Source organism: Sander lucioperca, chromosome 21, assembly GCF_008315115.2.
Source record: "Sander lucioperca isolate FBNREF2018 chromosome 21, SLUC_FBN_1.2, whole genome shotgun sequence".
Taxonomy (NCBI): domain Eukaryota; kingdom Metazoa; phylum Chordata; class Actinopteri; order Perciformes; family Percidae; genus Sander; species Sander lucioperca.
The window spans coordinates 12637308-12661855 of NC_050193.1; the positions used below are offsets into that span (position 1 = coordinate 12637308).

At 40.6% G+C, this 24548-nt stretch overlaps 3 protein-coding genes across 14 annotated transcripts in view; 1 reads left to right on the plus strand and 2 right to left on the minus strand.

Annotated features, from left to right (window-relative positions):
• Positions 1-164: 164 nt before the first annotated feature.
• On the minus strand, positions 165-4209 carry LOC116051971 (GDP-L-fucose synthase-like). Its single transcript, XM_031302458.2, has 11 exons — positions 4046-4209; positions 3569-3742; positions 3254-3368; positions 2984-3112; positions 2559-2632; positions 1962-2095; positions 1782-1846; positions 1527-1593; positions 1274-1353; positions 613-712; positions 165-325 (listed from the first exon to the last, which is right to left on the minus strand). Exons 2-11 carry the CDS (start codon positions 3721-3723, stop codon positions 270-272), a joined length of 975 nt encoding a protein of 324 aa, XP_031158318.1. The 5' UTR covers positions 3724-3742; positions 4046-4209; the 3' UTR covers positions 165-269.
• A 266-nt stretch (positions 4210-4475) lies between these two features.
• On the minus strand, positions 4476-7427 carry alkbh7 (alkB homolog 7). 2 transcript variants are annotated; one of them, XR_004105462.2, is made up of 6 exons: positions 7003-7427; positions 5487-5660; positions 5213-5337; positions 4940-5089; positions 4861-4887; positions 4476-4799 (listed from the first exon to the last, which is right to left on the minus strand). XR_004105462.2 is itself a non-coding variant. In XM_031302459.2 (5 exons), exons 1-4 carry the CDS (start codon positions 7279-7281, stop codon positions 4969-4971), a joined length of 699 nt encoding a protein of 232 aa, XP_031158319.1. In that variant the 5' UTR covers positions 7282-7427; the 3' UTR covers positions 4476-4887; positions 4940-4968. The 2 variants fall into 2 exon arrangements, 1 of the variants encoding a protein (XP_031158319.1); XM_031302459.2 differs by having other exon boundaries at positions 4476-4887.
• Positions 7428-13700: 6273 nt separating this feature from the next.
• cacna1aa (calcium channel, voltage-dependent, P/Q type, alpha 1A subunit, a) overlaps positions 13701-24548 on the plus strand; it is an 87415-nt gene continuing 76567 nt past the window's right edge. For 10 of the 11 annotated variants that reach the window (XM_035996418.1, XM_035996419.1, XM_035996415.1 and 7 more), the window contains exon 1: positions 15363-15688. In XM_035996418.1, coding sequence (XP_035852311.1) covers positions 15363-15688 — 326 coding nt within the window. Of the gene's footprint in view, positions 15689-24548 lie in introns of all 11 variants that reach the window. The other variant, XM_035996410.1, reaches the window with a different exon arrangement.

Below are 24548 nucleotides of genomic sequence, written 5' to 3' on the forward strand. Positions count from 1 at the left end.
TCTCTTGTTTCTATTACTATTTGATTATTATAGTATGGTCCTTATTTCTATGATTCCAAACAGTTTAAGTTGATATTTAAGATAAGTGTTGCTAAAATGACCATCTAATAATAGCTTAATGTGAAACTCCTTAGAGATTAAAAGATGAAGAGACATACACTAGATAATATGTTAAGCGTTGTTTAATGTGGCACTGTATAAACCAATATTGCAACTTGCTTGACACCAGAACCAAAGAATAGTGTGTTTCAGCTCAGTGTTTGGTCACTTCACGTCCGGGCAATGTCGTAGTTGGCTACGAACCAGTCGCAAGTCATCTGTATGGCTAGATAGAAGAAGAGAGAAAGGGGGGAAAAAACTTCACCAGGCTGAGGGTGCATGCAGATATTCATTCAAAGACTAATCTTGACTAATCTTGCACCAAGGCAACAAAAAACAACAACTCTGCTTCTGCGCTATCATGTACGCAGCGCTATAAGATCAAACTAAGTATTTTATAGGAAGCTTTAAATTATCTACCATATAGTTGAGACTATGGCACATTAAAATTGACAAGTGCTAAAGCAACAACAATACTTCTTAATGATAAAAAAAAGTACAGTGAACTCTGACCTTCTTTAAGAGGTGTGAAGGGGAAGTCGGGAAGGTAGCGTCTTAGTTTGGCATTGCTGGCTGTCTTCTTCATCTGACCATCTGACAGGGTGGTGTCATACTGATGTTAGGGGTCAAGGGGAGAACGGATTTTTGGTCTTTGGAGACAGCCCAGGCTCCACAAACGCCAACAAAAACAAACTGCACCACGAAACATAACAAACAGTGTTCCAGCCTAAAATCGACAAGAAGGAGTTGGTTGAGCCATCACCGCAGCAGCGTTAGCACGTAGGCTACTTCCACAATGCGAGTTCATGACTCAACCAAATCCTTCTTGTCTGTTATTGGCTGGAACACTGTTTGTTATGTTTCGTGGTGCAGGTTGGCGCAGTTATTTTTGTTGACTTCTGTGGAGCCTGGGCTGTCTCCAAAGACCGCGTTTTTTTTTTTTACAGTGTGTTCAGGGGACAGGCAGCTAGAGGATAGTGAGGAGATGTTTGCTGTATGTGACAAAGAATGTTGTAGCCTAAAAAACGCGTGACATCGCTTAGAGCACCTTTAACAGTAGGAAATAAGTTTAACAGTTTACTGTTGATCTCCACGGCACAAAAGCATCCCAGAAGTAAAACCATAGATGCACACCTTTCTTAATACGATAAACTGGGCAGTGTTGAAAGGATACATGTATTTTGCCTTTGAAGTCCAGAGCCTTTGTAATCAAGTCCATGGCCTCTTTGATTGAGATTTCATCTTCTTCACCCACTGAAATCCACAGTAAAAAGTGAATGAGTGAACTGTGCATACAGTGACTGTGTCCCACACCGCTGTTTTGAAGCAATAACTTTCCCCATTTTCTTTGGCATATAACACAATCACAAAGACACCCTGAAGCGCATTATAATGCTTGCTAAAAGTGAGCACAGCACTGTACTCACCAGAGAAGATAATAGGGTCAATTTCTTCATATTCTCTCAGGGCCCAAATGATTAGACGACCCAAATCCTGAAAGTAAACACAGACAATGGGACTAGGTTTTCTTAGTTGACATGTAAGAATCTTATCATGCTCACTTTATCTTAATACAGTCGGACATGCATTTGGCAAAGATAGTTACAGTATGCAATTACATTTTCATACAAGCGCATACCTATACAGTAATATATTTGGGCAATATGTATTGATACTCATACCAGAGAGTAGATGAACTGTCTCCTAGGAGCTCCAGAGCCACAGACATTCACAGCAGTTCCTTCCTCTGTGAGAGAGACATGAGAAAGTAGACTCTATTAGCTGGGTATTGTCTGTGTTTGCATGTGTTATTCACTGCTTGCAGTATGTGTGTGTCTGAGTGAATCACTTTTATGTCTCACTTTTGGCCTTGTATGTCTTGTTCATTAGTGCCGACAGCACATGACCATTTTCTATGTTGAAGTTGTCATAGGGACCAAACACATTGGTCGGGATGACCGCTGTGTAATGATGACCATACTGCTGAAAGTATGCCCTGTCAACACAAACAGAGTAACGATCAGACATACTGTAACACAGATGAACACTTTTCTGCAGGCTTTCATGTGTGTATTCCCCCCCTCAGTAGCTCAAATGTTTGGAGGTGTCACAACACGTTTCTCTCTTTCAATACATGGGTAAAGTTTTCATGTCATGGCATCTTTAACTAGAAACTCCATCCCTCCTAGAGCCCATTGTGCTTTGTGACATTCACAAATTGAACTGGTCTTAACTGGCTGACTTAACACTTGGCTCGGTGTATTACATTCAGTTATAGATGTTTTCACAGTAACAGAGCAGTGGATTGTATTTTGGCATAAGGGCCCAGCCACAAAAGACAAATAGAAACTATTTACCTGATCAAGTGCCACCCCCACAGCCCTTTGTTGAGGATGAAGTCATGTCATATTCATAGTATGTCTACACCACACCCCTGTTTGCACTGCACAGCTGCTTACCTGTTCTGAACATCAATCATCCTTTTAGCATGTGAGTATCCAAAATTGGAGCTATGGGGTGATCCATTGTGTATCTATGAGAGTGGGGCATTAGAGTAAAGATAGTTAAATTGATGCCCTTTGCCAAAGTAATAATATTTGCACTTAATTTCATGGCTCTGTAGCAGCATTGTACCTGATAATTGCTGTCAGGGTTTGAGCCAATCAATGCAAGATAATTTTTTGTCAATATATTTAATTTATTTTTATTTACAATAAGACAATGCCACTTTTAATAAAAAATATCTGCATTGAAAGTCCACCTAATAACCCACAAATCCGCCTGAATTTATGCTTGAAACAACAACAAAAAATGTATATAGGTAGTGTGTTGCTAAAACATTTAGATGACCCACACTGACTAAATGTATAAAAAAAAAGCTTACCATGGTCTCATCGATAGGGTATGTGGTTTTGTCAGGGAAGATGCAACTGGACAGGCAAGACACGACCCTGGTGACACCCATCTCATGGGCTGTTTGTAGGACGTTGTCATTGATTTTGAGGTTGTCTCTCTGTAAAGGTTTCAGACTGTCAGACTGGCCATTACAGTTTAAAGACAATGTAGATATGTGTCCATTAACCCCACTTTTACAGTATATAGAGGCAAAATATAGATTTATGTTGCAGCTGTGGTGGATCATTCATTATCTCACCAAAAAGTGCAGATTATCCCTCATGTGTAGATAGAGTCCTCCAACTTTTGCAGCCAGGTGGATGACATGAGTGGGACGATACTTCTCGAACACAGCCCTGGTCTGACCAACGTCTCTGTTTGTGTTGTAACACCACATTTATTTAAAATTGGATAGAGATTGGAAAAATATACAGGCTTGGAAAAAAAGGACATTTTAACCTGAGGGTGCCTGTTTGAATTCTTGTACTCTAGTGTTTGTGTTGGAGCGCATCAATTATAGACACATTTCTTTGTAGGCACAATTGGGTAGAAGAGTACAATTAAAGCAACTTACACAAGATCAGCATCCTTGGAAGAGAGGAAGATCCATTCTTCTCCCTCCAGTTTCCCACCTTCCTGCTGCACCACATGCTCAATGGCTTTGCCCACCAACCCAGATCCACCAGTCACCAGGACACGCATTGGCCCTACTTTGATCTCTGACCCCATCTAATAGCTGTGCTGGCTCCTTCGAGGTAACAATTACACAGAAAATAGGTTTAATGATTCAAATAAATCTAATCAACATACATGTGCTACATGTATGTGCTCTTTAAAAAAAAAAAAAACTAGGTAAACCAAATTAATACACAGACTTAGATATCACATTGACAAAAATTAGGACTCTAAGCTGAAAAATACAAGTAACATAAAAGTCCTTACCTTTGTGAAAAAAAACTAGGTAAACCAAATTAATACACAAACTTAGATATCACATTGACAAAAATTAGGACTCTAAGCTGAAAAATACAAGTAACATAAAAGTCCTTACCTTTGTGTTAAAGGGCTGAAGTAAGTGTGGACATACCTTGAGTGTTTGCCTAACCTGTGTTGCCTCCCAGTAAACAGTCCATGCTAATAAAGGCATCAGTCCTTTGTATAGTATGTCGTTTTACTTGTTCAGCTTGTTCCCCCTCTCTCTTTGGAGTGATGAGCAGAGCCTTGGTGTGTGAGGTAATTTGAGACTCCTCTTACGCCTCTGCTTTTTGATTCATGTAGGAGATGAGATGCTACCATCTACTGGTCATAATGTATATCAGACTTAACTTTATAAACATTTATATGTGCATGTGCTGTATGTGGTTAGGGCAAAAAGCAAAAGTAAAGATTCCAGTTGTCCTGCAGCTTGAGATACTGTATGTTAGGCACATGGAAGAAAAATGAAAAAGAGCTCCTGTCTACCTATAAAGAATAGGATGAAGTAAGCCAAGTTCTCTTTCATTTTATTTGGAAATTATTCACAGGGGTCTCTGTATTATACAGAAGTAGAGGAACACATCAAAGTGATGAGAATACACAAAAACACGATTCAGAATCAAAAGGACCCTCCCTGCCTTCTAATGTTGAACCAACAAATGTATAAATAAACAGATATTTTATACATTTAAAGCTAACATCCTTTGCAGAAGTGAGCGGTTATTGAAATGATGTTCAAACTACAGCCAAGATGGCACAGTTGTTGTGGAAGATTGTGTAGAAACCTGCTGTTTATTTAAATCAGCCATCGCTGGTTCATTTTAGTACTCTTCACTTTCCGGTGCGATTCAACCCAATAAATATTTCTCAATAGCACAGTATGGAGAGTGGCTCAACTGCTAAATAATGGCCTGGACACTTCACCATTTATCTATATAATACCAATATATGAACCAAAAAAAAACTTCTGTTCATATCCAAGCTGAGTGGAAGTGGGTTTTACATCGGAAGGTTCCGACAGATGACAGATATACGACGCAGCCGAGGCACTCTCTGTCCATTGAACACAGACTCGTCGTCTTTCAGGATCTGGTGAGTGAAGTTAAATCTGGCCTGGTCCCTGTATGGGTGTGAGGAGAACAGGGTGAAACACATTACTGCACTGTAAGACGCTGGGTATCCTACAGAGTATGATACAACTACAGCACACTTCATGATGAAATACGTGCAGCATATACTGAACCTCAGTATGTAGAGGGAGCGCCGGGGCAGCAGCAGGTCCAGCCATTCGTTGGTGGCATCCTCCTTCACCAAGCGCATGATACTGTCTGACAGGAGACTCAACCCAGCAATAGTGCTACCGCAGAACTTAAAAAAGACGGAGAGAACACACCTTGGATAACAGCCCAGGTCTTACCAATGTATACAGTGCTGAGGAATCGGATATTGTCTATGTTGGAAACTAACATTTGTGATTGTCAGTCTGGATGCAGAAAAAAAGGAGAAAGAAAACATACCTTGACACTGTCAACGTGAGGCTTGATATAGCCAGTCTTATCCAGATCTAGAATGTGCACAGGCCCGAGGAGCTGACTACCCTCAGGAAACGCTACTGATCGGACACGATTCAAGACCTCTTCACACTTTGCCCCCCACTTCGCACGCTCAGTCTCTCTGTACCCGTGAATAGCCTGAATGTGGGGAAAGTGAACACAGCACAAATGTACGTCAGTGTCACTGTCCTCTCAAATACATTTGTGCTCTAACTTTGCAGTAAGTGAATTGAGAAATGATTGAAATGATGCTCAGAAATAATTCCACAGCCTGTGGTTGTACAGTGAGTAAGTCTAATGCATTGCTTATTTTCTGATTTTGTGACATGACATGTTTATTATTTCTGCCTATATGAGCCAGTACTCTCAAAACAGGATTTTTATTAAGGGATTTGCGTAACCAAAAAATATACCCGGAAATGGGACAATACAAAGATTTTCTTGCATCTACAGGTGAAATATGGCCAGAAAATGCCTTCCTATTAGGGCTGGGCAATATGGAGAAAATCAAATATGATATTTTTGACCAAATACCTTGATATCGATACTAGGGGTGGGGGAAAAAATCGATACAGCATAGTATCGCGATATTTTCTGTGGCAATACTGTATCAATACACAGACGCCAAGTATCGATCTTTTATTATATATATGTTGGTCAGTCTGTCTGCTTGACAATCCCATTTTGCAGCAATAAAATTGAAGTGTGATGAACAAACAGAGAAATGTATCTTTTTAGATAAAACAGATGTTGACAAAGTTTCCTTTTGGGGACATCATTTGAAATTGGGAAAAATGTAAAGTTGGAAAAAAGGTAATAAATTGCAATATATCGCAGAATATTGCAATATGTTTAAAATCGCAATAATATCGCATCGTGACATAAGTATCGTGATGATATCGTATCGTGAGGCCTCTGAGGATTCCCACCCCTAATCGATACCGCAATGATATTGTAGTGTTGACTATTAAAATTATTTACACAATGAGATTTTTGATTAAATAATCATCAGAAATGTGGATATTATGACTAAGTTGGTAAAGGCAAATAACAGAACGGTTATAACAGTCTGGTAAGTTCAGAAAATGACATCACTTTAATGTAATGCAGCCTTTAAAACCAGGAAAACACAACACTTATGCCATATTACGATATTACGATATCCAAAATCTGAAAGATATCTAGTCTCATATCACGATATCGATATAATATTGATATATTGCCCAGCTCTTCCTATATGATAAAGACAGTGTAAGAGAAGGTCCATCTGTGGATAGAGATCCAGCTACAAAGTGAAAGTGGTCCTTTAACTCGTATAAGTAGCATATATTGGCCGGGGTACTAATTGGGCTTAATTAATCGTAAACTCTGTAAACACAGGTGTGAGTTGCAACGTCACATGCACATTGTTTGTTAACGTGCGAGAAACTTGTGTAGACCCGTTTCAACTATCAACCCTGTACTTCTTAACATAACTTACATCGTCCCAATGGTCGAATTCGTAGCGTTTCTTCTTCAGGCCTGGCTCCAGCTCTGCCAGAAAAGCCCCCTCCTCCTCCTCAGTGATGAAGGCCGTCTTCACCTCCACCTGTGAGCCAAGTCTCTGCACAAGCTCCCGGCTTGACCCGACGATGAGAGCCTCATCTCGGATAGGTAACGTTAACAGGCCGCTGCTGGCACAGGAGCTCAGACATCGCTGGTGACTGGTGTAAACAGCTGGTTTGCGGATTCGTTTTAATACTGCCAACAACGGTTTCATCCTCCTGCCTGTAATATCATTTGTCAACCTCACTACGCTGTCCTATTTAGCTTTAGCTGTGTTTTGGTCTTGTTGACAGAAGTCAAGCGGCAATGTGAGACGCCATGTTGAAAACGCAATGCATTGTGGGGGGTGTAGTCTTCCAGCAGTAAAACACATCTGGGATTTCTCTGCCCAAGGTGAGTAGAAAATGAAAACGTTTGAAATGAAAGCGTTTCCCAATCTAAATATAATTTGAGAATAGAACATATTTGAAATAAATACCTAAAATATATTGTCACCTAAGGTGAAATACAGTCTTACACATTTCTCTGATATAACCTTTTATATTGAGGATGTATAATTATTTTCTATGCAGACTTACTAATTGTCTCATGTTGGTAATATCATATGATAATGATCCTGTGAAGGGTAGAGAAGCAAACAACAATGGACAGTGGTGACACATTTTAATTACCATCAATAACTAATCATACACCAGTCATACAACAGCTTGCATCAGTATATGTGGTTTGTATGTTATCTGTATGGGCACGTTTTCAGGCCTTCATGAAGTGATCAGCCTTAAAAGAAGCTTACTAAGTGCAACCCTTCTTGCTCTCATAGCTTTAGGATGTGAACACACAGAGCGGCAACACGAAGAAAAAGAGGGACTGCAGATGTTGCAATTCTTCGCTGTGACCACCGTAGGGCAGTGGAGATTCATGATTGTAAATACACTCAGGTCAGTTGTCTTGTCCACTCCACCTGTGCCAACATCTAGTAAAAACCTTCAAAGACAAACATTAAGAGAGGAAGTGGTGTTTCTAATATGTCTACTGCCAAGTGTGTAAGTACAGATTTTGATTTTTTTCAGGGCTTGTTGATTACAAGCACTTAGATTTTTCTCAGATTGATAATGTTTATAACTCTTATTTCTTAAGTTAATAATAACCTAATAGTTCAGTATGTATCATACTTGAGTGACAGCCTGTGTCATAAAAACACAAATAAATGATAGTTGAATTAAAAAGGAAATGTGTATATTTGGGTTAAACAGATCTAGGAACAGAATATTGCAGAAATGATTAATGAAATAAAAACATAGGAAACAGTAAATACAGAATCAAATTAAAATAATAATTCATTTTTTTAAATATACATTATACTTTCTGTGTCCCTTAATTCACTTTTTGGGCCACATAGTGAAATGTGGGAGATGGGGAACCTATTTGAAATATTTGAAGGGTTGAAAAAGAAATGGAGTATGAAGAGAGAGAGAAGAGAGAGAAGAGAGCAGTTCAAGTGGGGACCAGAAAAAAAACACTGGCCTATTTACCAATAAGGACAGGTTACTCTCTCTCTCTCTCTCTCTCTCTCTCTCTCTCTCTCTCTCTCTCTCTCTCTCTCTCTCTCTCTCTCTCTCTCTCTCTCTCTCCTGCTTCCCCTTTTGTTTATAGGCGAACCCTTTGTTAGTGAAATACTGTAACCGTATAGAAGGGAAGTGAGACATAATTTAAATTCTGTATCAGATAGATAAGATCTAAGAAGGGTAACTGTCAGGGAACCCCGAGATGGAGGAAGAGATGGAGGAAGAAGATGTTGCTTGTGCAGAACCAGCTAGCTGCATTACCCTACCCTGAGTAGGTTAATGTTTCTATATGTTTAAAAATGCCTTATGATTTGTTCTGCAGGCTGCTGCAAACTTCTTATTTGAGTGTATTTTTGTGTGTTGCACTTTTAATGCATGTGAGCATGAGCCTGCACATGTAATATGCACATCCAAACACATCCACTGCCTATATAAAAGGATTATTAGTGCGCCTACTGTGAGCCTGCTGTTGGTCTCGGTCAGTGAGCATCCACAATAAAACTAACTCACACCACCCCTCCTCCAACACACGCGCACACACACACACACACACACACACACACACACACATAACTGATGTGATGCCCATTTCATTGTTGGATGCCATGTTGCTGCCCCAAGCATTACATTCATCCAGCCATGATGAGCGTTTTGGGTTCATATTCTCATTCCCAGTTTGTGCACTCATTTAAAGCTTCTATGATTCAATGCATTATCATCGTTCAGCTTGTCTTGGAGGCATCATTATGCCTTCTGTTGAATCATGCAATTAAAGTGAAAATCACCAGAAAAGTACTTGGCAGTGGTCAGTTTGGAATGTACAAACCCGTCTGCAGTAAATGCGCATAAGCACCAAGAACTCAGAATGTCACAGGATAATCTAAAGATTTGTATGCATCATAAAATCATGAAAAATAAATGAAGTGGGACCGAGTGGTTGTTATTGTAGCACTGTTGTAATAGAGGTACATAAACTTAAAGGGGAACTCCACCAATTTTACACATCAAAGTCTGTTTACAGGTCTTAAGGCTCTGACACTCCAACCCGACGGCCAACCGTCGGCAGAAAAGGCAGTCGGACTCATCAGTCGGCTCCCGTCTCTCAAAAAAGTGCCTCGGAACACACCGAAGTGACGCCGACTTGAGCGTACGTTCTGTGCATGCGCGAGACGTAATACATCTCCATAACAGCAGGCGGCACTAATCTGTATTGTCGCCCAAAAAAATGAAAACTGGAAATGACGGAACCTAGTACCTAGTTTACCTAGTAAACACAGAGCACGCTGCCGTCAGTCATTGTTTTCATCAGAGAGTGTTGATAGTAGTCAAGAAGGATCGTTGTTGTCATTACTCACTGAACGGAAGAAAATACGACGACTAGTAATAAGAAGATACTGGCGTTGTCAGCTCTCAGGCTGCTTCTTGTGGAAGAAGCACTGATTCGCTAGTCAAGGGCTAGCGCTCCACCAATCAGATTGGTCATTGAGTCCGACTGCCAACTGGCCGAATCAACAAGTCAAATCGGCCAAAATGGATGCAGACGGCTCCTCCGACTGACGACGGCACAGAACACACTGAACAGACTTGAGTCACAGTCCTTGCCAGGATGTCCGACGGCCGATAATCGGGTTGGTGTGTCAGGGGCTTTAGGGAGTACTACTGCATGTGTGAAAAAAATTGTATAAAGCCTTTTGTGGCTTCGGAGCTGCGTGGAATCTGGTAAATAGCCTCAAGTGATGTCACTTTTAACTATCCATCATGAGTCGTACAATGTTATAGGAAAGGAAAGCTAAGTCAGTAGAATTCACACAGTGAGATGGACCCTAGGACACACACAGAGGGAGAAAGCAGTGAGAGGGGGGAATACAAAATCCTTATCTCCCATGTTGTCTAGCTGTGAGTCTGCATACCTGTCTCTGGGCGTCTGTCCTGTCAACCAGTGTGTCCTATAGTCCAACATGCTCTGCATCCTCCTCGCCTGGCGCCGTCCATGATCATGAACTGTCTGGGCTGCCAGCTCTTCACGATGTGTATGGGATATATGTGCATGTGCTCTATTCATTCACAATATGATCCTATTAGCCTTTAAAATTTCTATACATTTTGATGTAGTGCCAGAAACCATTCTGTTACACAGTTAGACTAAGCTTCAGTTTAGTTAAACTAAACTAAATACAGCATCTGACCTCATTTTCTATGGTTGGACACTGGAATCTTCACTTACCTTACTTTTTACTGGTTATATAAAGATGTATTTTATGGCAACTGCAAAATAGTATTTTTGACACATACTGTAATATATCATTAACTGATATATGGCGGTAAACCACAATTAGCTGTGTATGATGTGGACCAGTCTTGCAGAGGTTTACATTTAAGTCTGCATTGGGTCTGTGGAGGACCGGGTTCAGCAGGGGCGGAGTGCTCTACATGCATCCAGCCATTGAATTATTCAGCCTTATGAATCATTGAGTCACGACACTCCTTTTTAGGCCCTCGCCTCAGAGCTCCAGACTCACAGCTATACCCATTTAAACATCTGACATAGAAAGAAAAAAACCCAACAGAAAACAGTCATCAGAAGTTTAATTACTTTCTCCATCTAGTTGTGCTGAATCATTACCTTTATTTTCGAAGACGCAGTTGTTATTGCTATTGCTTCCTTGCTGAGTTCAGCATCCAACGTAAATGTAAAACAATCCCTGAAGCTAATCACGTATGCTAAATATGCTATTAGTCTACATACTGTAAATTCCATTGACAAGCATGCGCATTTTCATATTTTATTTTATTGTAAAGAGGATTTGTATACCCATACAGTATCTTACAGACAATGTGTGGTTTCAGTCCTTGTCAAAGGCATGCAGCAATTTACACTCACTCACAAAGACACTGCTGTAGAGCCTATCATGTTGCATTATTTTTCTCAGCCAAATATGCTATGAATACACAGAGATTATCATGTATCTCTATCTCTTCTATAGAGACAGTGTATGTGTTCTTGTGAGGTAACAATGTTTTATGCATGGGTGGCCTGGGAGCTGTTGCTCTTCAGTGCTTCTTGTGCTGGCTGTGTGGAATAACAGGTTTGGACAGAAGGCTGCTGCTCCTCAAAGGCTCCAGCTCTGAAGGGCAATAGATAATTTCACAGATCATCACACCCAAGTGTAAACACATACATTTGTGAACACAAAGATACACAGGATAGAAAAGAAAGAACAGCCTATAAAATTGGAAGACACTTTTTTTTTAAAGCCAAAATTATATACATTTCATATGTGCTCACCGCATCTGAATCATCAATCATTGTTAGTAGTTTTTTTTTTTTAGCTTATGGTGATGTTTTTTTAGACAGCTGAGATTGTGTAAGAAAACTGCAGTCTAAGCATTTTAACACACCCATCATGTGCAGCATAATTTAAACTGGAACCAGCCAAAAACTAGCAAAAGAAGAAGAAAATCATATTATGATACAAACATACAATACCTTGTACATTTCTTTGCAGACCACATTTGTCTTATTTATTTCCTTTTCTTTAAGTTTTTTCATGCTATTAATGTTTTTTTTTTTTTTTATTTTTTTTTTTTTTTATAGTTTTTTGATACCAGCTACTGTGCTGGTGTGTTAATTATTTTATTTTGTAAATGGTGTTTTACTACCATGGATTGATAGTTGTTGTAGTTCGTGCTTTGTGAGCTTGTTTAGGCGCTCTCCGTGGTGCTGACACGTCCATGGCATGAGGACATTAGCGCTGATTTTGTGGTGCTGTCCATGGGCCTCACTTGATGGCAGTGAGGTTAGCAGTATGTCACTTGTTTCAGTGTCTCTCTCTCTCTCTCTCTCTCTCTCTCTCTCTCTCTCTCTCTCTCTCTCTCTCTCTCTTTCTTTCTCTCTTTCTCTTTCTCTTTCTCTCTCTCTCTCTGGTTATCTGGAATTAATTTATCAAGAATTAAGATTTGTGTTATTACATGCCCTTGTGGTGGGGTCAGTCTCGCTCTCGCGGCCGGAAGCCTTGCTTAAGTGGACACGAAGCAAAACGATCCCTTTCTGACATATCGGATAGACGTTTAAGGTCGTGCTGTTATCGATTAACGTTCACATGTGCAGTGTTCTGATTCAATCTCTTGGAGAGGTGAATTACTTCTCCCGGTCAACCTTAAATCTATGTAGGCTATATATGTATTTCCCATTCACAGATGCAGCTATTTCTAGAGTCAATCAATTAGTCACATAATAGATTAAAAGAATGTTTCCCTCTCCTCTTTTCCGGGGCTTAACGTAACGTGGCACCAGTACTTTGCTCACCTTGTAGGCCCAGTTGTGAGTGACTTATAGCATGCAGTGAACATGAGACCTCTCTTTGTCATCACTTTACATGACCCAGAAAATCCAATAGAATCATCATGTGCAATCAAAGATGGAAATACAATCGGTATTCAGACTGAAACTGCAACCTTGGAGATTTCAGTTTGAAACTAAAGATTGTTTAAAAATGACGTTTTAACATAGATAGTGTATAGAAATGTTATCACAAGAAGAAATACTGCAGTTCGTATTATCTCTTGGCTTTATCTATCCACGTTATCTCTGTTTCCTCTGTGTTATGTAATTGAAAATATGTGTTGTGCCTTGACTGCGGCGCACCTTGAACAGGCACCTGTGTTTTGGTGGAGCTATGAGAAAAGCCTCGAGGAGAGGAGAAGAGGAGAGGGAGCCAGGGAAGATGATCCTCGACTCGGTTTCGGGGAGGGAGGGAGGAGAGAGCGCTCTTCGTCCATTAATTTCCAAATGTCTGTTGCTAAGAATAGCCTCCACCTTCCCTAACAAACACTCGCAGACTCGCGCGCGCACACTTTGCCGCGCACTTTCTCCCGTGTGCGCGCAGTCATTGTCAGCTTGGGTTGCAGCTGTATCTTTGCACAAGCTGCATGCCGCCAACACCCCGCCTCTCCGCCACACATACGCGCGCATCTGGCTATAATAAGCATACTTATTAGGTCTTTATGAAATACACACTTGCACAGAGGTGGAAGGAAATTAGAAACACAGTTGCCTATGTCACCTCATCCTCTATGCGCCAACAGGCTCCTTTACGCATTATTTGAAATTGATTTGGAGTTGGGTTACTTGTGAGGTCCAGTTCAGCTGGGCAGGGCTATAGCCCGAAGCACCTTAAAATAAACAGGCGATAGTCGATGCCTCCGTCCGTGACATAGCCTACGTCTGGAAGTTGGACGAGCTGCGTGCGTCATGTGCTGCAGCTGCAGAACCGATCAGGCTCTCATTGTTCACACAAACTGAAAGACAACGATTTCGCGCGCGGTGCGAGCAATTTAATTTACAGGCTTATACTCTGGCCTGAATTCCAAAGAAAGAGCCGGTCCCCTCCCTTTCATTTTTGTCTCCATCCACTCATCACCGATCCATCTATCCATCCGTCCTTCTGTCCCCCCTCCTCCTCCCCTTGGGGCCGCTGGACGAAGAGAGAGGAGGCCGTGAGGAACGCTCTACCCTACTCCAATCAGAGAGAGAGAAAGGACGCTCTGCCAGGACATTTGGGCTTATCAGTGCGGACGAAGGTAGACTTTTCGGGGCGGGGATGGTGAGGGACTTTTTCGGCACTGCTGCACCTCGAACATCCAAACCAAGATCATGAGAGGGTGTAAGACGGCGGAGAAGCGGCCGTCATACCCTTGTTTTTGACGACGCCGTCCGTGTGTCCCTTTCTCAGCTTCTGGATGGCCGCGCAGGTGACTGAGAGAAGATGATGGTTGCAGCGAGGGAGGATATTATTGAATTCGTTTGAGACAATTATTTCATTTCATCACTTCAGCGTTTGACAACAATGACAGCGACATTTCAAAGGAAAACGGTATTTTTCTTTCTCCTTTCTACTCGAGATTGTGCACTCTGAAATAAGACGCATTCATAACAAATGTCACAATTTCCCTGGTCTCAAGGCTTGTTAGGTCGCACTGGTAAAACAACTGTAAGGTGGCGGGAGCCCCATTATTCCCACACACTATGCCAAACATTGCGGATGTTTCAAAATTAAATAAATAATAGTAGCTTTTTCCCTTGTCAATGCCTTTTAAATCTTCGGAACCGCGACCGTTTCCAAAATGAACGTCACTGACGGCCATAGCTATGGGCTGTTAACCATTTTCCCAGATTTATTTTCGACAATCTGATTTATTGAGGCCTCTGTGATTTAGAGTCGTTTAGATTGTCATTACATGCTGTCATGAGAGTAAAGAAATAAATCGTCCACAAAGGTGCAGGAGGCTGTGGTGCGCTCTGATACAGGCATGAACCATGGAGAACATGAAACCTTCATGTTAACTCGCTATAGTCTCCCCATGATTTCATGTTGGGGGCCAATCCTGCTTTATACGGACATAAGAACCGACTAAGACTGAGACACCCCACAGCACTACCCTACAGTGCAACCAGTCAGCCAACCGACCACACATTTAATTTCCTCACACCCACAATTGGCCGTTGGCAGAGACGCAGAAGGAGACAGCAGCCTACATGGGCGTCCTCGTCTGCTGAAACCAGCATAGAACTGCTCGCCGGGTGCAGGTGTTCAGCGTAAGCTTACAAGACAACCCGTTGTGCATATGAGACGTTCTGATCCAGATGGGATGTAATGTTGTGTGGCTACACAGCTGAGCATTGGTCTTCTTCTCCGCTGCTTCGTGAAGATTGGCTTTCAGTGGTCAGAGAATGGCGCGGTTCGGAGATGAGGTACAGTCCAGGTATGGCGGAGGGCCCGGCAGTGGGGGCCCGGGCGGCCGCGGTGGTAGCAGGCAAGGAGGACCCCACGGACACGTTCACGGCCACGGGCATGGCCACGGGCATGGCCACGGTCCCCCCGGAGGGCCCGGGACCCAGAGAATGTACAAGCAGTCTATGGCGCAGAGAGCCCGGACTATGGCCCTCTATAACCCCATCCCCGTGCGCCAGAACTGTTTCACTGTCAACCGCTCGCTGTTCATTTTCAGTGAGGATAACTTCGTCAGAAAATACGCCAAAAAGATCACCGAATGGCCATATCCTTTACCTGGCATAGTACAGTGAGTAAAAGCTGCTACTGTAGGCCTTGCCCGAGGATCAGGTAGGCCTAATGTCCATACAGATGATTGGATGGTTTAAATGTTTTCTCATTCCATGAGTTAAAGCCTTTAAGTTGTCATAATAACAAAGGTGTAACAAGCACATGCATCAGTGCAGGTCCATGTGAGGTAGGCTACAGGAGTTCACCGAGGAAATGCTCGACATGTAATTTATAGTTAATTAAGAGAAGGGGGGCATGAACCAGCGGCCCCTTTCATGAGGCTGTTGATCACCATCAATCACTGTTAGTAATTTCATGTCACAGTCGCGAGGGACCTGCTTGATATACGTTTTGTGTGTGTGTGTGTGTGTGTGTGTGTGTGTGTGTGTGTGTGTGTGTGTGTCTGGTAGTGGTTGAGGTGGGGTGGGGGGTGTCAAGGGGGCGCTGCTGGTTGCTGATGTCAGCATGTGCAGTAGCCTAGCGCGGCTAGAGAAACAGGAGAGAGAGGGGGGAGGGGAGGAAAGGTGGGAGAGACCTAGAGAGAGATGAAAATAAGCAGCTACAATTTGTATGTGTGTGTGTGTATCCTTGCAGTGATGCACACACAAGCTCCCATATCAGCATGATGCAGGTGTCTTTCTAGGTGTGTGTGTGTGTGTGTGTGTGTGTGTAGCGAGAGAGAGAGAGAGCAGGTAAATGTGAGTATAGTAGGCTATTAACTTCTGCATTGACACAGTATTTAAATCTTTTCCACATTTTGAGCCGACTCTTAATCACACAAGCTGCAGGTGTCACTGAATGAATGTGGCACAATTTCAAACTGTGTGTGTGTGTGTGTGTGTGTGTGCCACTGAGTGTGACAGTGTTAAAATTCCAGCAATTCCCTGCATTTTCATCTTTCATGATAACCAGCACGTATTGCACCATTCAGGGAAGAAATAGCAAGTGATTTCAGTATTTTCATTTGCAGGACTTGTGTATGGCTGTGTGAATGCATACAAATGTGGAAGCAAGTTTCTGTGTGAGTGTTAATGACAAGAGGGGAAATTGGAGTAATGATTGTATTGATCCATGCTGATGCTTGAGCTGTGACATAACTACACACACTAATTGGGCTGCTCTAGTGAAATGCAGGAGCTACTTATAGTGCCTCTGAATCATGTCTATTCACCATCTAAATGACAAACGTGTGTTAGTGAGAGAGGGCGAGTGTGTGCAGAAAATCTGATGTTGTATAATCATATATTTCCTTTCCAAAATACTATACAGCAATTTAATAACTCTGACGTTCTAAGATTTCCATGCAGTCTTGAAGTAGTGCATTCATTTTGAATGAAACTAGTCATTTGTACAATGTTTTCAAATGGTAGATTTCTTACTTTAAAACGAAACGTTATGTAATTAGGATGTGTTCCATGCTTATAAGCAACAGTAATATTGTTTCCAATTTATTAAAAATGCCAGCCACAGAGTTCACATACTGTACTGATAGAAAAGAATAAGAAATGTAAAACCAACTGACGGCTGAGAGAAAAACAATTGTTACACTGATTTCAACCTTGATAACAAAACAGAGAAAGAATACATCCAAGAAAAAAGGGGCCAATGGCAGAGGGTCTCATGGTGATTTGATCCAGGGCATCCAACATGGTAGGCAGTAGGGAATGCACAAGAATTATATATTTTTTCTTTTCTTGTACTGGCCTTTGAAATAAATACTCTTTACAGTGGCTAAAGCTGGACCTTGTTAGGTTAAAGTTCAGACGACTTTCCTGTGAGTGGCAAGTTGTGATAGACCTCTTTTTAAAGAGGACATTTTTGACATGTCACATTAGGAAAAGCAAATGTATAAATAATAATATGAATGATGGCTGAATTCCATTTAGCTGTTTCAGTTTCAAGGTCCTGATAATGTGCATGGCTGGCTCACTGGCCCGCTGTCATAGCTTACTGCGACACATGAATAAAACGGAGCGAACGTTTATGTTATTAGTAACACCTGTGCCTTTCCTACGACAAGTAGTCTGCTATGATTATCATCATCTGATCTCATTACATTTTTTTCCCCTCATCATTATATTTGGCAGCATGGGAAATGTCCATAGCCTTGTGATGATGGGTCTGGTGAAGGCAGGAAGCCCAAAGAATAGAGCTGAACTACCGTAAATGGAAATGTAGTATCTACATTCTTTGTGTGAAGAATAATTGTAAACAGAAGCAGTGTCTTGTATAGCACAATGCTGTGGAAGGAATGGGTTAAGATGTAGTGTTCTTGGTACAATTCTTAGGTTAATCTAATATTTAAATAACTTTAGGCATAGACCTGTAAATAGTTAATTTGAAGATTTCACAAGAGTGCTTGCTCAGATATTGCTATGTAAACTTGTAGCCGTACACAACAGATGAGGTTGCTTATTTTGTTTTATAATATTTATCATCTCTGCTATGTGACATTAGTGAGGTTGGTTTCTTGGAACTTTATGATTGGTCTCTGATGGTCTAGAAATCAGCTGTTGAGGAAGGATTCATATCATCTATTTTTTTCTGAATTTGCAATAATGTTTGTATTTGGGTTATTGCTGGTCTTTCAAGTACAGTACACAGTCCCAACACCAATGTGGGGGTGTTTGATACAATAATGTGAACACTAGAATGATCTAATGTAATCCAACACAATAGCTCTGCAATAACTTCTACCTTTGTGAAGCTTATAATGTTCAATATTTGCTGAGACTGTGTCAGGGTGTTGATTCAATTTATGAGTAATTTCTGAAGCTGTGCTTTGTGGGGTTATCGTTTATTGGATTATAATAAATTGTGAGGTGTAGCTAGTAGAGCATTTTGTTCCCCTCACCAAGGAATACATTCACGTTATACTGTCCATCCTCCGTATAACTTGGTCTATTGTGGGCAATCCTGACTAAGTTTGAGAAACAGATGATGTTATGCTGTGGCTTAATGTGGAAAAACTAACCAAGAGGAGACTAGAAGAAACAAAATGGATTTTATAATGAAATCCTGAGATTTTCATAACCTCTTTTAATCGATATTTCAAAGACAAAACCCATAGCATCTTTAGAAAAAAAATCCAGTAAAGGTCTCATTAATTATTAGGTATTAAATCACCTATTTTTGTGAAGGGTTTGGTTATATCTGACTGATTCATGATTAATTGTTTTGTGAATGGATTAGGTCTTACTGAGGTACCAAATGTGCTTAAAGGGTAACTACCGTTTTTATTTTCAACCTGGCCCCTATTTTCCTGTTTTTGTGTCTAAGTGACTGATGGGAACAACAATCTTTGACATTGGTGCAGTATTAAGCAAGATCGCTGCAGTCGGCAGAGGCGAAACAAGCTACAATGTAAGTTAATAGGGCAATTGTCCAGCATGTATTTACCTTCACAAAAGTGTTCTTTTTGCCACTGACAGGCTCAGATTGATATTGTAAGTGTCTGACAACATTATGGAAAGAATCACTATAGAGATAGACCTTTAAAACATCTTTGAGACCTTTCTGTTTAACCAGAAACAGTTCTGAAGTCACTAGCGCAAAACCCACCAGACTCCATTTAAAAAAAGCTATACTTTTAGCATGTATATATGCCAACACATGTAAATCAGTAAACTATGTGTTTATTTCAACCGAAACTAGAGTTATGATGGTTGGAAAAGCGGAAAGATAACCCAAAACGGTGTTTCATAAGTTTATTTTTTTGTTCTGTCAACTTTGAATAAAGTGCATTTTACGATGCTAAAATTACTATTTATTTACATGGAATCTGGTGGGTTTAGCGAATGCAATTTCGAATGGGTTAGAATGGTTTTATGTTTAAAAAAAAGAAAGGTCGACCTTCTTAGAAATCCTTTACATAATGTTGCCAGACACTATTATAATACAATAATTTATCAAATATTAATCTGAGCCTGTCAGTGGCAAAACGAGCACTTTCGTGAAGGTAAATAGAAGCTGGACAATTGCCCTATTACATTGTAGCCTGTTTCGCCGCTGCCGACTGCAGCGATCTTGCTTAATACTGGACCAATTTCAAAGATTGTTGTTCCCATCTGTCACTTAGACAAAAAACATAGGAAAATAGGTGGAAAAGGTTGAAAAAAAAATGGTAGTTACCCTTTAAGCTTGAGACAGTTGAGGTAGTCCTCAATCTGCAGAAGGTGGTGTGGTGACAGTTACCATCAATCATAAGGTCATATCCAGACCCCACTGCACCACTGTGGACATGGTGTTCAGTGTCTCATTAGTTGATGTCCTTTCAAACAGTTTTTTTTCTAGAACTTTCAGATCCAAATAATCAACAGAAAATTGATATTGGATCGAGTGAAGGTAGACTTTAATTGATTATCATTAGCAATAGTCTTCTATCTATTTTAACACATTGTGCTCATATTGTGCTCTGAATATAGGCTACCATGTGTCATGTAGTAACTCTCCCATTTCACTGCATTAAAACCCATTCCTAATATACAGTACAACATTGCCAGCGAATAATCCTTAGAGTGGCACCCAGCAATTTCAATAAGGATATCCTTACTGACAGACTGAAAACTGCATTTGAACCTCCATCCTTTTTTAATGCTGGGGTCAAAGAGAGGCTTTCTGTCCAAATCTTACCACAACCGGTCCACAGTAGCAATCTCCCCACCACAGATACTATATCGCTATATATTATATAAAAGATGTATATGCTGGCATATTGGGGGAAAAAATAATATTAGGCTCATACCAGCAAACACTGAACATTGATGGACCCTAAACAATATGAGTGGCAAAATAAAACTTATTTAAAGGTGCTCTAAGCGATGTCACGCGTTTTTTTAGGCTACATTATTTTTTGTCACATACAGCAAACATCTCCTCACTATCCGCTAGCTGCCTGTCCTCTGATCACACTGATGTGGTGTTCAGAGGACAGCCCAGGCTCCACAAACGGCAACAAAAACAAACTGCGCTAACCTGCACCACGAAACATAACAAACAGTGTTCCAGCCAATAACAGCCAAGAAGGATGTGGGGGTGTGGGTTGGGGGGTTAGTGCGTGGAAGGGAGGGGGAGGGGACGGGATGAGGAGGAGGGAGGGGCGAGCTAGCCTCCGTTTTGTTTGACAATACTTCGAACATCAACAAGAAGTGACCACTCAACATCACTTAGAGCACCTTTAAATATCCCTATTTTTAAGAGGGTGTGGTAATACAGTTTCTGCCATTACTCAATTCACTGACCGTATGGTCATCATATGGGCATTAGTGTAAATCTTATTGCATAACACAATGAAGGGCTCAGCAATATTGGTGGTATAGTTCATTAAAGTATAGAGGAAGACTGTGATTCATTCATTAGAACCTGCAGCCAACAGAAGTGTAACCAGATGCATGTTGAGTCAACTGACTTATTTTTCACTGATTGAAACAGCTTTTTGGTACACCAGAGTCTCAGTGGATTCACTATTCAGCAGAATTATGACCTGCGGCTTTATTTAGTTGTGAACTGACTCTGGACCCATGGGAGTACCATATAAATAACTATTCTCTCATATCCACATTTAGATACAGTAGGCAGATATTTGGTTGTTTAATTAGAATTAGCATTACAGAGTTCAGGGCTGTTACTGTGCCATTTCGTCATTTGCAACAATAGGCAAATGTTAAATACAATTAATACCATCATTTATCTTTCACACTGAGTTTGATTAACATACTAAACTATACACACAGAGCATAGTGTTCAGATACAATCCAATCTCAAAATTTCATTTTTCTAAGAATTAGTGCATGTATTACAGCCTATGGTAGGCTACTTCAATTTAATTTAATTACAGAAATCGTACCATGCAATAAACCTTATTACATACATTTTCTTTCCATGTTGTGAAAAGTCTTTCAGAGACAGAACACATTTATTTTCTGAAGTGACATATACATATATCAGTCAGTTGTTACTATTTGATATTCATTGTTTGAATACTGTCTTATGGCTATTTGGTAGTTTACGGTAACTTCCTCCCCCGTTTTTCTGCCCCCGTCCTTCACGTAAGTGTTTGTGTGAGTGGCCCGACCCTCACCTGCTATCTACCTGTTTGTTGCTGTAGCCTACAATTACCCCATGCCACATCTGCCTCGAACCATCTTCTTTCCAAATTCCATGTTGTAAGAAATGTCGGAATCTACTGTGTCCAACACTGCCGGAAATTGGAAAAAAAGTGCAACATATCATAAACTATGCCGGTGGCACCACAAACCTCGTGAGAATTTTACCAAGGCGACGTTTTGGCAATGATTTTCGGCAAGAGCAGTCAACGAGCAGTGAATGTTAGCATCTAGGGTCAACGAACAGTGAACGTTAGCATCTAGGGCTACTTCAATGTAACATAGGCTAATTTCTTCTCCCAGTCAAAAGCAGTAACTCTGGTTTTATTTGCAAGGACATCTGCCCACCACTACTGACAATGGCAAACTTCAGACGGACGACTCTGAAGCTGGAACTGAGGTAAAAACTGTTATTCAAAAACCCAGTAAGTTAACATTTGACTAAAAAAATCCTGCTCCTGGAAGACTAGCTAAGATGTTATCCTTATACTACTAAAACAAAATAAAAAAAAACGTATGCTTCTCTTTAAAATGTGGCTACTACCAATAAAACTTCTTAAATGAATGTACAAGAAAAATATCCAAGCCTATTAAATCTGAACTGAGTCAAAATCACAGCCAAATAGATTGATATTGAATCACAGTGTATCGTTGGTTTATCAGATAGTGGACCATAAATACATATCAAATCATCTTAGAAGAAGACATAGCTTACATGCCCCAGAATTATTGCACCGGCCATACTGTATTCAAGTGTATAATCATAAAAAATGTGATTTTGCTGTTGTCCTTGTGTGCTCAGAAATGACCTATCATGTTACATGCTGGGGGAAAGTTGAAACTAAATTGGTCATCCTAATGGACCTTAGAAATGAATTCCCCATTGGCTGTCCAACTGTCCTTTGACCCTAAATGCCCATTTGACCTTATTGTCCATATCAGGAGTTAATGTAAACCATGCAGCCCTGCAAATGGATGTTTTCTTTCTGTGTAGCTATGTATTAAGTGTCAACTAAGTTCATAATTTGCACATCTGCAGGACACTCATTTTATCACCCGCAAGCATTATACACAAACACACACATTCGCCCCCACACACATACACACACACAAACACACACACACACACACACACACACACACACACTATATGGTGTTGACTGCGTCATCAGCGTACACTTGTTTTCCTGTGCTGTTGTAAATGGAGAGGAAGTCAATATATGTTCTAGCTATCTATAGTAACAAGCTTAATATGAAATATTATTCAAGTAATGTGTTTTAGAAATGAACCACCCTTTCATAATTATAAGATGTTAAGTTAGAAAAGTTGCTTTGAATATTCTGTTGACTATATAAGCAATGTTAATTCAGCAAATATTTGAGCATGCCGTTAGTTTTTGCTTACAGTAGATGCCATGAGTTTTGTGTTTTATGTGCTCGTGTTGTGTGTGCTTGTGAGTAAATAGTAGTGCCTTAATTGTCTAGATCCATATCTGATCCTATACAATATGATCCAGAATTGTTGACCGATCAAATGACCACTCAAGACTAGGTGTAATCTCTTGCCTCAGCTGTTTCACTGAGTAGTCAACCTCCCTCTTCTGTGTCTTAAATACCTTTTTTTGTTTGCCACAACTTGCCATTGTGTTAACCACATACATGCTGTCATCAAACCAAAGGACGGTAACTCTACACTACCACCAATACTACTAGTGCTACTAATGAATATGAAGATTTTTAGTATTTTAGTTCAAGTAAATTGTACAGTTGCTGACAAATTCAAGTCGGTGTAATGCTTGTTGTGTGTGCTGCTGATTGTGTCAACAGTTTCCAATGGGAGCACACTAACATTAGCTCATATATACATTCAATGGCCACATATTTAGTGTACCTGACTAGGCCACCACTGATAAAAAATCTGGTACTTTACTTCCTTTGCAATAATGTGATTCGGATACAGAGACACAAATAGCCAGGATATATATAAGTGATTAAGAGAGACAGACTGGGAGAAAGTGAGACACGCCCAGGAATAGAGAGACAGAGAGAAAGGGACCTGGGTGTTTTTGGGTGGATGTGGAGAGTCAGTGATCTACATTCACTGCAGAATCTAAATTATTTATTGGCCTTTCTCCAGCTTGCAACTGTCAGTTGATGACTACACAAACTTAACATCAGCTTTGTGTGTGTGTTTGTCTGTGTGTCTGTGTGTGTCTGTGTGTGTGTGTGTGTGTGTGTGTGTGTACAGAATTTGTGTGTTTGAATGCATACGTGCTTAATAATTTGTTTACAAGTCTATTACAGTCTGGGTCAGTCATTCTTATGCTGCCTTTTTTCTCTTTCCTTCCATTTGCAAAACCTACACAAAATGCACACATATATGCACTTTTACAGTACACATTCTGCTCATAAGGGTTCTCTCTCTCTTGTCAAGTCTGGTCACATCACATCCATGAGTCTTTATCTTTCACATCAGGCCATCCTAAAAATACCAGGAGGTGCTTTAAAAGAGCAATTTTCAGTAGCAGTACACCTTCCTTCAACCCTCTTTGCTCTACGTTCTCCAGTTGCCATAAAGAGACCTGATTGTTAGGAAAGTTTACAGTATTATCATGGAGTGTGTGTGTGGGTGTCTGTATGTGTCTCTGTGTGTATGTTTCTGTTCCTATGTTGCCACACTGTTAAAAAAAAAAGTTATTAAAAATGTTTTATTAAGTGAAGGGTAGTTCTCTGTGGGATGCAATGAGCTTT

What these genes read in the sequence shown, in the direction of transcription:
- LOC116051971 (XM_031302458.2), bottom strand. Translation starts at nt 3,723, where the DNA reads ATGGGGTCAGAGATCAAAGTAGGGCCAATGCGTGTCCTGGTGACTGGT. An exon ending in ACCCTATCGATGAGACCATG is followed by an intron (nt 2,633 to 2,983) that starts GTAAGCTTTTTT and finishes CCACTCTCATAG; the next exon opens with ATACACAATGGATCACCCCA. An exon ending in TGACCCTATTATCTTCTCTG is followed by an intron (nt 1,354 to 1,526) that starts GTGAGTACAGTG and finishes TGTGGATTTCAG; the next exon opens with TGGGTGAAGAAGATGAAATC.
- alkbh7 (XM_031302459.2), bottom strand. Translation starts at nt 7,281, where the DNA reads ATGAAACCGTTGTTGGCAGTATTAAAACGAATCCGCAAACCAGCTGTT. An exon ending in CTCACGTTGACAGTGTCAAG is followed by an intron (nt 5,338 to 5,486) that starts GTATGTTTTCTT and finishes GTCTTTTTTAAG; the next exon opens with TTCTGCGGTAGCACTATTGC. An exon ending in CGCTCCCTCTACATACTGAG is followed by an intron (nt 5,090 to 5,212) that starts GTTCAGTATATG and finishes ACACCCATACAG; the next exon opens with GGACCAGGCCAGATTTAACT.